Source organism: Oncorhynchus mykiss, chromosome 16, assembly GCF_013265735.2.
Source record: "Oncorhynchus mykiss isolate Arlee chromosome 16, USDA_OmykA_1.1, whole genome shotgun sequence".
NCBI lineage: Eukaryota > Metazoa > Chordata > Actinopteri > Salmoniformes > Salmonidae > Oncorhynchus > Oncorhynchus mykiss.
In genome coordinates, this window is record NC_048580.1 from 59,810,203 (window position 1) to 59,821,904 (window position 11,702).

The window sequence follows — 11,702 nt, forward strand, 5'->3', positions numbered from 1 at the left end:
TTCTCTTTCTCTCTGACATGCAAGAGTGAAAATAGTTTATCTTTCTGTTGCATGAGAGCGGTGGAAGAGTGCCCCTCCCTCTCTCACTCTGTTCCACCCTATACTCTCTGTCACGCACATACCTCAGAGAATCATACTCCCATTTTCAGTTTGTGTCACGCACACACATGCAATCTCCTTAACATATACTGTTGCCTGTAGACAACATATTATGGGAACTGTTTTCACAAATCCCCCCTTCTCTGAGTAGACAAATTCTTTGGTTCGAGGGTCGCTTGGTTCCGGTAAGCAAGTGCTTACTTGAAAAGGGGCCAACAATGTGTCCGAGGGGTAAAATTAAATTAGGCTTAACAATGACATTAAGAGGGAAAGTACCTGAGGACTAAAGAACATTATGGTGAAGTGGTAATTCACAGACCCAGAGCACAAAGGATCCAACCAGTGCATTACTTCAAGAGAGAGGAGAGGTCATCTAGAACCAGACCCATGCAGACTTTCTACGCATCTCTCTGGGGATCCACTGTGCTGTTGAAATCTGCTCATATCCGCTAGCCTGACCTATCAGAGCAGACGTGGAATGAATCAAGGACTGAGAGAATGGGTATTCTCCAGTTTCTTTGACAACATGTTGCTCTGTTCTAGGGAGCTTCGAAAGAGCTGAAAACCTTATGTGTGTTTATTGAAGTGAGTTGCTTTAGGCTCTTGTCACCTTACCCATTTTGTGACATCATTTGTGAGAGGAGTGCTAATACACACATACATGTGTGCATGAAATAAAAACCAACCTACACACTGGAAAGAAGAATTAGAACCCATTAGAAGAAAGAAGTATCAGAGTGAGTGTATGTGTGCATGTGAAGCAGAAGGAGGGTGGTCACTAACAGGGGAATAAAAGGATATGGAGGGGGTGGCTTGACACAATACATCTGTGGTTGCAGTAACAAGAGAGGGAGTTCTGAACTTATGTAAGAAGGAGTGGAGGTAAGATAAGAATGCGAAGCTGGGTTGGAAAATATGAACCAAAACAAGAGAGAAAATACATTGACTGTAGTGAGGGAAGAGAAAGGAACAGGGGAAGGGGAAGCAGAAGTAGTGCTTGTACCGAGACAAGTAGAGACTGAAAAGCTGAGAAGAGTTGCCAAACAGGACACTACTGAATTCCATTCAACCTGGAAAATGTGAGCTTCTCTTTTTTATTTGTCAAATGTTCTGTGCCAGTAGCTGATATATCTAATGATTCTATTTACATATTTCAACATTTTGAGTGTAATGTAACTGACTTTTATTTATTTTCTCTGCTCACAAATTGGTTTGTCTTACTGCAGATGGCTTTCTATTGTGTATTTGTGCATGATGGCTTTGTATTTTAGCATGAATAAATGTGACTGTGGTGAACATGAAGTTCATTATGGGTCAAAAGCAGATAAAGTTGTTTAAGTTATTCAAAGTTTTTACTGACACCAATGCAAATATTATGAAATGTATTCAAATGTACATTTTACTATTCGATAGAATCGAAGAGATTGTTGCCTTTTCTTAGATCTTTTCCATGAGACTGACAAAGGTTTTACATGCCTATGTCTGAAAGTGCTTGTGCTCTGGTTTTGAAGTGTGTACAGATAAGATCTGGTCCCGAAATTACTGACCATCTACCTATAGAGACCATGCCAGGAAACCTGCAGACCTTTTCCCTTTAACGTAACATAACCAGCTTCTTACTTTTGTAGAGACAGGATCAAATGGCCTATTCAACCAATTCTTTTTTTATAGATCACATATCAGGCTCATTATGTTGGAAACATACAATGTTAATAGTCAGCTAGTTGTGCTTTGGAAAGTCATTGTGACCATCTACAGTCTATCATTTTCTGTACTGTATTTATTTTGACAAGAGAACTGGCAAGGAATTATATGTGGCAACTGGGACCTCTTGTCACCTGGAGAATATCCTTCAATGAAGCAAGAATATTAGTGAATAGTTGATTATTGTAACTCTCCCTGATAATATCTCTCTGATCAGAGGTGGACTGTGTTGTTGTAACAGATGGAGCTGCCACCACGACCAAAACTCTTTGACTTCCATGGAGTCTCGATGACCCACTATTTCACTGACAACTGGGAGAACATACAAAACTTCCAGGCCAGGCCAGATGATATTCTCATTGCCACTTACCCCAAAGCAGGTCTGTGTGTGTGTTTGTGTGTGTGTTTGTGTGTTGTCAACATTTTGTAGAAATAAATCTTTGACATGCCTCTCTCTCCCCATTTCTCCATACTCCCTCCCCCTCTTTCTCTCTCCCAGGTACCACATGGGTCTCCTACATTCTAGACCTGCTGTATTTTGGTCAGACAGCCCCTGAGCGTCAGACTTCACTGCCTATCTATGAGAGGGTGCCTTTTCTGGAGAGTGACTTCCATATTATCCCTCCAGGTTAGAATACAACCCTGATATAACTCTACACACTGTGAAGCCTTTATCTTGATTACACATCAATAAAGTCTGCGTAGATCAAATCTTTGTCATGCTTGAAAACAGAATCCGGAAAACACCACACACAATACAATAACCTAAGTCCTCATCAACAGCCTTTTTACTGTCACAAAGTTGAAGGACTTTTTGAATGACTTGAAATCGTATACTGTGAGAAGTTGTGCCAATCACATATTCCAGCTACATGACAATAAGCAGGTTTACTGTAAAAATCTTCCTTATCTCCAAAAAGTAACCGATTCAGATCCCCACCCCTCTGTACACACAGGAACAGAGCTGGCAGACAAGTTATCCACCTCTCCTCGCCTCATCAAGACTCACCTCCCAGTCCAGTTGGTGCCCAAGTCCTTCTGGGAGCAGAACTGCAGGGTACATTATATGTAACTCTCTGCTTGTTGTCTGTGTAGGCTGTGAATCTGACTCTGCTCATGTCTGCTGGTATAGCATATGGTTAACATTTATGCATCCTCAAACCTCCTGTGCTGCATTTTGTCCAGTAAGTGAACTTAATTAATGACACAATTTGTGTGAATCCCCAATGGAGGGCAGCATAACACAATACACTAACTTTTGCAAACCTCTCTAGAACCAGCGTGCGTCTCCGTGTGGACTGCGAAGTCTCCAGTCTTTGTAAACAGTTTTTGTTGTCCTAATTTTTTCCTCTTCCATTTCCTTCTGTGTGGTTTGTTTAAGTGATTTTGCCCGAGAAGCCGGTGTTAGGAGGATATATTGACATGGGTGTTGTTGGACCTGAGATGAAGTCGAGGTCCGGCAAACTGTACCACCATATCCTCCAAACACCAGCTTCGAGGGCATTATCACTTTTATACAACGGGTTGACAAATGTTAATTAAAAAACATTATTTTGATGAATTTATTCATACTTTTTCATCCTTCCATGGGATGTAGTCCCATCAAAAATCTAAGGTTGCTACCCAAGCCGGCTGGTCATCCTTTCTATCGGTTCGGTTGCCAGAGACGGGACTCAGTTGTTATGTCTTTTTGTTCTGTATCTATAGACGCCCCTTAGTCGTTCGTTCAAAATGTTCGATTGCCATACTGGTTGGCGATTTTCTTATACCTTGCTTGCTAGCTATCCAACTATGGCTAACTTACAGTCATGTCAAACAGAGCATCCAGAATTACTAGTGACATTTATTTGGATACATGCATAACAATTAACTAATGATGCGCGATTTCACCTGATGTAGAAAATATGATCTCTCGTCAGGACACTGTTGTTCAGAGGAGCTAGCCAACAACACAGCTAACACACTCACTTCAAACTGAAGCTGAAAAGACTGCAAACTATCTGCATTTCACTTCACTTGACCTGTTTCCTATTGACATTTCTTTGTATATATCCATAAAAATGATGCCAGCTGATTCATGATTTCGACTGGCTGAGAAACGCTGCCTGCCTGTCTTTCTTGTCCTGACTTCCAACACGTTCATTACTATGGGACCGCTGGAGACTGAATTTGAATATTGAAACAATGTTGCAAATGTCAGAGAGACAGACACCAAGGTTTATACAAATGCTAGTCTAAAAGAAATGTGAGAATGTCTAGATGCTTTTTATAGTGGAGATCAAGTTTATAAATTGCCTGGATGGGCTGATGAGACGGTGGATTGCGCAGTGAGATGGAACAGAGTAAATAGGCATTTCAACATCATAGCTTTAGCCGGTGGTAACTTGTGGAACAGACACCAGCTGTAATGTGGTTTTAACCAATCAGCATGCAAGATTAGACCCACCCGTTGTATAATTAAATAATATACTCTTACATCAAGTTATGTTGTAATTGCAATGATTTCTCTCTCTCTCTCTCTCCCTCTCTCTGTAGGTAGTGTATGTGGCCCGTAATGCCAAGGACAATGCAGTGTCTTATTTCCACTTTGACCGTATGAACAAGGCCGACCCAGAGCCAGGAGACTGGAACAACTTCTTACAGAGATTCATGGATGGAAAGAGTGAGTGAATGAGAGAATAAACGAGTGAATGAACGAGTCTGTGAACAAATCAATTACAATGAGTAAGAGAGATAGCACAGTACAGATGTTGATGAGGCTCTGTGATTCTGGCTTATTGATCAGTATTTTTCCTGACTATATATGCAACTCTATCTATCTCGCTAACATCCTCTCGTCCACATGGCTGCTTTCCTCAGTGGTGTTTGGTCCCTGGTACGACCATGTAACTGGCTGGTGGGAGAGGACACAGACTCACTCCAAACTCCACTACGTTTTCTATGAGGATATGATTGAGGTGAGTAGAACAACTACCTCCTGTGCCATAAAGGTTCTGACCTCTTTGCAGATTATGTAGCTCATTAACGTACATAAAGGTAGTGTGTATGTCCATGTTATATTGATAATCTCAAGAATTAGCTTTCAGTGAGGAAGAGTACTGTAATAGGATGTCCCTTGTGGGTATCCGTAACCTATGTAGGACATGCACAGCATAGCCCAGTAGACATGCTGAAGCTTGAACCTTGTTGTGCCTCCTTATTTGAAATAATACTACATGGTGTCAGAATGGTTTTAATAATCACAAAAACGTGAAGGACTTACCACGTGAATCATACAGCCGACAGACAGTTTCAAAGCAAGGAGGGCACAGAAACAGAGATTAGCAGCGTAGATCATAATTGGGCTAGTTAACGAGAGAGGACTATGTTACTGCGGGCAACGTTACAAGAGGTAGAAGCCGAGATGGGTCCAGCTGCGACGTCATCTCTCAGAGCACTCATCCCTCAGGGTCTCTATACTGACACCTAATGATATGGAATCTCAGTGTAGTGCACCTCTCAGGAAAGTGGGGCTTTTGAAAGGAGTGGATGTTTTGAAAGGAACCATATACGGAGAAGTGGAGTGCGAAAGGTGCCACTCAAGACATCGCTTGGGTTATCGGATGTTACTCATGGTCTCCACAGATGACAGTATGGAATTTCAGTTCTGCAAAAAATGCAAATCAAATGTATTTATATAGCCCTTCTTACATCAGCTGATATATCAAAGTGCTGTACAGAAACCCAGCCTACCCCAAACAGCAAGCAATGCAGGTGTAGAAGCACTGTGGCTAGGAAAATCTCCCCAGAAAGGCCAGAACCTAGGAAGAAACCTAGAGAGGAACCAGGCTATGAGGGGTGGCCAGTCCTCTTCTGGCTGTGCCGGGTGAAGATTATAACAGAACATGGCCAAGATGTTCAAATGTTCATAAATGACCAGCATGGTCAAATAATAATAATCACAGTAGTTGTCGAGGGTGCAACAGGTCAGCACCTCAGGAGTAAATGTCAGTTGGCTTTTCATAGCCGATCATTGAGAGTATCTCTACCGCTCCTGCTGTCTCTAGAGAGTTAAATCAGCAGGTCTGGGACAGGTAGCACGTCCGGTGAACAGGTCAGGGTTCCATAGCCGCGGGCAGAACAGTTGAAACTGGAGCAGCAGCACGGCCAGGTAGACTGGGGACAGCAAGGAGTCATCATGCCAGGTAGTCCTGAGGCATGGTCTTAGGGCTCAGGTCCTCCGAGAGAGAGAGCGAAAGAAAGAAAGTTAGAAAGAGAGAAATAGAGAGAGCATAGTTAAATTCACACAGGACACCGGATAAGACAGGAGAAATACTCCTGATATTACAGACTGACCCTAGCCCCCCGACACATAAACTACATGAAACTGGAGCAGCAGCATGGCCAGGTGGACTGGGGACAGCAAGGAGTCATCATGCCAGGTAGTCCTGAGGCATGGTCCTAGGGCTCAGGTCCTCCGAGAGAGAGAAAGAAAGAAAGAGAGAAAGAGAGAATTAGAGAGAGCATACTTAAATTCACACAGGACACCGGATAAGACAGGAGAAATACACCTGATATTACAGACTGACCCTAGCCCCCCGACACATAAACTACTGCAGCATAAATACTGGAGGCTGAGACAGGAAGGGTCAGGAGAAACTGTGGCCCATCCGATGATACCCCCGGACAGGGCCAAACAGGCAGGATATAACCCCACCTACTTTGCCAAAGCACAGGCCCCAGACCACAAGAGGTATATATTCAACCACCAACTTACGATCCTGAGACAAGGCCGAGTATAGCCCACAAAGTTGTGTGAGTTGTCTTTGAACGTTAGCTACCTTTACTTATAAGAGCATACATTAATTTTACAATATTGAATATTATTATAAGGGTGATATTCAATATTGAATATGGAATATTATTGAATATTTAAAATAATAATAATTGAAATATCAAGCCATGGTGGTTCTAGTTGTTATAGAATTACAGCGTTTCTAGTATTTCAAGACTCTTTTTGAAATCCCCACTTCTCCTAATGTGGTTCCTTTATACACCCCCACTTTTCCTGAGAGATGCACTGAGAGATGACATATCAGTAGGTAGCAGCATAGAGACCCTGAAGGATGACTGCTCTGACAGATGACATTGCAGCTAGACCCTATTGAAGAAGCTGGTGGGATTTCAGGTCTGGTGACTCCCAAGTTCAATGCGCTCTTGCACAAACCTGGACAGGCCAGTGGCTAGTGCTGACAGATTTCGCATTAGCTCCGCTGAGAATGTTGATTGTATGGTTTACACTATGGGTGATGAAGCCGAGGACATATTAAAGGCTTCACTGTTGACTGAGGAAGAGAAACTTAACTGCAGTGCCCTTAAAGATTTCGTAGGAAAACACAACATTATATTTGAGAGAGGTTGGTTTAATGTGCACAAACAGAAGCTGGGTGAAACCGCCGACAGCCTTATCACAGCTCTTCACAAGCTAGTGGAACATTGTCAATTTGACAGCTTGGCTCACTCAGGAAAGAACTGATCCAAAATCAGATTTTAGTGGGAATAAGAAATATCTAACTTTCTGAAGTTATAGTTGGATTCACAGCTTACCTTGTCCAAAGCTGTAAATCACACAGTGAGACAGTAAAAAACAGCAGGAAATGCTGTGCAGAGGAAGTTCTATGCAGACAGAGTGAAGTGAGTGAGGAAATATATGCATTCTCATATCGTGCTAAAAAACCTGAGGGGAACACAGAGACAGACGTGGAAAAAACAATCACGGACAGGGCCAGTAACCAGTTCAAGCGTTTGTGGCAAATGTGGGAAATCCCCTTTCCACAACTGGAAAGATGAGGAATGCAGGAAATGTCACAGGAGAGGACACTTTTAGCTGTCTGACAATCAAAGTTTTGAAAAAGAAATTCCTAGGCTACAAGGTGACTACAAAATCTGCCTCAAGAAGGATGACATCCCCAATGCCATTACCACCCCCCGCCATGTGCCTATCCCTTTATTGGTCAAAGTAAAGGACGAATTGGGGAGGATAGAAGAAATTGAGGCTGTGTCTAAAATAGAGAGTCCCACTGACTGGTGTGCAGGGACGGTGGTGGTTCCCAAATGCCAATGGGGACATAAGGATCTGCATGGACATGACTAACTTGAATGAGGCACTCTGCAGAGAGAGACACATCGAACAGTCGCCGGTCCAGTTCGATGGCTCACAGGTCATCACAAAGCTGGATACCACTCAGGATTTTAGGAGATACCGATGTCACCAGAGAGTAGGGCGCTCACAATGTTTATAACACGGTTTGGCCGCTACTGTTTCAACGTTTTGCCATTTGGAATCGCTTCCGGTCCAATTACAAAGACGCATGTCCCAGCTGTTGGATGGGCAAAGTGGAGTCATAGTCCACGCGGACGTGTGCTCGATTGCGGATGGGACAAAGCAGAGCATGAGGACTCACAGCAGTTCAGACTAGACTCCAGGACACTGACTTGACACTCAATGAAAAAGGCACCTTCTCACAGTCAGAGGTCTTGTTCTTGGGACACAGATTCAGTGCAGCTGGAATAGAGCCGGACAAGGACAAGATCAGTGCCGTCACATACATGCTCCTCCCCCAGAACGTGGCTGAAGTTAGGACCTTTTTAGGCGTGGTCACATACGTGGGTAAGTTCCTCCCACAGGTTTCAGACAAAACCAAACCCGTAAGAGAATTATTAGCCAAAGGGAATGACTGGTCATTGGGTCACATGCAACATGCGGCGTTTGAGAAAGTCAATGGAGACCTGGCCCCACAGAGAGTGCTGGCCCAGTACCGTCCCCACGCTAAGACAAAGGTATCAGCACATGCATCGTCTTTTGGGCTAGGGATTGTCCTCACTCAGATGCAGGACAACATGGACTGGCAGATAATACTTTTAGATAATACTACAAGTACAGTATCCACTGTATGTTTTCCTCTAGGATACGGGGAGAGAGCTGGACAGGCTGTGCTCCTTCCTAGGTTTGTCTCCTTCAGCAGAGGAGAAGGAGAGGGTGAGAGGAGGAGTGCAGTTTGATACTATGAAGAAGAACAGCATGGCCAACTATTCCACCGTTCCAATCATGGATTTCAAGATCTCACCATTCATGCGAAAAGGTAGACTTTTTCATTTCTCCCCTATATCTCTCTTTCTGTCAGTCGTTCTCTCCTCCCCTCTCTATATCCACCACCTTTTCTTTGCTCATGACTCTCTCTCACTCTCCCACACTCCAGGAAAGGTTGGTGACTGGAAGAACCATTTCACTGTAGCCCAGAGTGAACAGTTTGATGAAGACTATAAGAAGAAGATGAAGAACACCACCGTACAGTTCCGCACTGTAGTCTAGGGGTTGTGGTCAGGTTGATTGTCTGATTGTTTGTGGTCAGGTTGATTGATTGTTTATTTGGCGCACATAGACTTACGATAGGCTCGGCTGGGGTGCCAGTCTTCCATTGGTCCACAGTTAACTGGGCTATAGTGTTGAAATATACAGAGTGAGGATCATATCGTGTCATATCCTGGAGTGTGAATGAGAAAGATCATGAAGTGTCTTATATAATTTTTTGAGAATGATTGATGCTACTTTGAGATATGAGCTATAGGTTGAGAACTAAAAACAAAAATAAAATGAGGACATACTGCACAGTACACTCTTAGCAATGTGAGCTATTTGTAAATCCTCTTGCCTGGTCTGTTTTTCAGTGTCTGAGAAAAAAACAGTGAGAGTCGATACAGTAATGAATATGTAAATGGAGAAGAGCATTATTAAGCATCAAACATTGTTTTATTCTGTTTCAAAAATAGACATACTTTGAAACTGTAACATTTCCTACTCGTATACTGTATACAGTATGACTAAATGTAATACATTGATGTTTGTTTGAGGATATTTTTTTTACAGGGACAGTGCACATTAATTAACGTTTCAGTAAAAGTGCCGGTTTAGCCAGCCGGCTAATTTTCAACCGCAGTCCCTGAGCAGGTTATTAAAAGCAATTACAATACATACAATCAATGAGCAGTGAGCAAACGCAGAGCAACATAGGACAAGCAAGACGTAGCATACAGACAGAGCAACATGGCACAAAAAGCAACAAGACAAAATCCATAAAAGCAACAAAGTGTTTCCACACCTCACAAGCTACAGACAACAGACAAAATGGAAAGCGGCAATACACAGCTAGGGATTATGTTCACAAATCTGATTGACCTTTAGCCATGTCTTCATGTTTTTTGTGAAAGTGTGATACGTGAGAGTCAATACAGTAATGAATATGTAAATGGAGAAGAGCATTATTAAGCATCAAGCATTGTTTTATTCTGTTTCAAAAATATACATACTTTGAAACTGTAACAATTCCTACTCGTATACAGTATGACTAAACGTAATACATTGATGTTCATGTACTTGTACTTAAAATATTATACTTTATTCAATTTGCCTGAAATCAAATTATGTATTTTTTGTTTAATGAAAGTTTCTAAATTGCTTCCAACTGTCATGATCATTAGAATAACTGGACCAAAGCGCAGCGTGATCTGGGTTCCACATCTTTGTATTTCTAAATAAAACTCAGAGAAAAACCAAAACAATAAATCTCAAAACAAAACGCGGTGGTTCCGGTGTGGGGCGAAGCACCCACTCCGCTCGAGGATACGTTATCCTCAATGGCGGCTCTGGTGCGGAGATCGTCACTGGATGCTCCGGACCGTGGATCGTCGCCGGGGACTCCAGACCGTGGATCGTCGCCGGAGGAACCGGACCGTGGATTGTCGCCGGAGGCACCGGACCGTGGATCGTCACCGGATGCTCCGGACCATGGTTCATCGCCGGGGACTATGGACTGAGAACCACCGCTGGAGGCTCAGGACCGCAGACTGTCGCGGGAGGCTCTATACCGCAGACTGTCGCTGGAGGCTCTGGACTGCAGACTGTCGCAGGAGGCTTTGGACTGCAGACTGTCGCTGGAGGTTCCAGACCGTGGACCGTTTCAGGAGGTTCTGGACCGTGGACCGTCGTAGGAGGTTCCGGATTGTGGACCGTCGTTGGAGTTTCCGGACCGTGGACCGTCGTAGGAGGTTCCGGATTGTGGACCGTCGTTGGAGTTTCCGGACTGTGGACCGTCGTTGGATGTTCCGGACTGTGAAACGTCGCCGGAAGCTCTGGACTGGGAACTGTCACCAGAAGCTCTGGACTTGGAACTGTCGCCGGAAGCTCTGGACTGGGAACTGTCGCCGGAAGCTATGGACTGGGAACTGTTGTCGGAAGCTTGGTGCGTGAGGCCGGCACTGGTGGTACCGGGCTGGTTACACACACCTCAGGATGAGAGTGAGGAGCAGGCACAGGACGTACTGGACTGTGGAGGTGCAGTGGAGGCCTGACGCGTTGGACCCGGCACTGGTGGTACCGGGCTGGTGACACACACCTCAGGGCGAGTGTGGGGAGAAGGCACAGGATGTACTGGACTGTGGAGACGCACTGGAGGCCAGATTCGTGGTACCGGTACAGGTGGCACCGTGCTGGTGACATGCACCTCAGGGCGAGTGCTGGGAGGAGGTACAGGATGTACTGGGCTGTAAAGGCGCACTGGGGATACAGCGCGTAGAGCCGGCGCAGGATATCCTGGACCGAGGAGGCGCACTGGAGACCAGGCACGCTGAGCCGGCACAACCCGTCCTGGACAGATACCCACTTTATCACGACAAGTGCGACGAGCTGGCACAGAACGCACCGGGCTGTGAATGCGCACTGGAGACACAGTGCGTGTCACCGCAAAACATGGTGCCTGACAGGTCACACTCTCCCCACGGTGAGTATGGGGAGTTGGCTCTGGTTCTACTTTCTCTGCCCACTCCTCGCTCAATCTGTCCCAATATACCTCCTCGGTCTCTGA

General features: G+C 44.5%; 1 protein-coding gene across 4 annotated transcripts; it reads left to right on the plus strand.

Annotated features, from left to right (window-relative positions):
- The first annotated feature begins 268 nt into the window (after nucleotides 1-268).
- LOC118936306 (cytosolic sulfotransferase 3-like) lies at nucleotides 269-9,717 on the plus strand. Of its 4 annotated transcripts, none has more exons than XM_036947438.1 (8): nucleotides 269-836; nucleotides 2,045-2,183; nucleotides 2,303-2,431; nucleotides 2,760-2,860; nucleotides 4,339-4,465; nucleotides 4,663-4,760; nucleotides 8,750-8,924; nucleotides 9,042-9,717. In XM_036947438.1, exons 2-8 carry the CDS (start codon nucleotides 2,045-2,047, stop codon nucleotides 9,152-9,154), a joined length of 882 nt encoding a protein of 293 aa, XP_036803333.1. In that variant the 5' UTR covers nucleotides 269-836; the 3' UTR covers nucleotides 9,155-9,717. The 4 variants fall into 4 exon arrangements, with proteins under 4 accessions (XP_036803333.1, XP_021422441.2, XP_021422443.2 ...); XM_021566766.2 differs by having other exon boundaries at nucleotides 272-1,178; XM_021566768.2 differs by lacking the exon at nucleotides 269-836 and adding an exon at nucleotides 843-1,178 and having other exon boundaries at nucleotides 2,021-2,183.
- Nucleotides 9,718-11,702: the final 1,985 nt, after the last annotated feature.

Excerpts from the sequence above, each read along its gene's own strand:
- LOC118936306 (XM_036947438.1), top strand. The coding sequence starts at position 2,045 with ATGGAGCTGCCACCACGACCAAAACTCTTTGACTTCCATGGAGTCTCG. Across the intron at positions 2,184-2,302 it reads TGCCACTTACCCCAAAGCAG|GTACCACATGGGTCTCCTAC; the intron begins GTCTGTGTGTGT and ends TCTCTCTCCCAG. Across the intron at positions 2,861-4,338 it reads TCTGGGAGCAGAACTGCAGG|GTAGTGTATGTGGCCCGTAA; the intron begins GTACATTATATG and ends CTCTCTCTGTAG.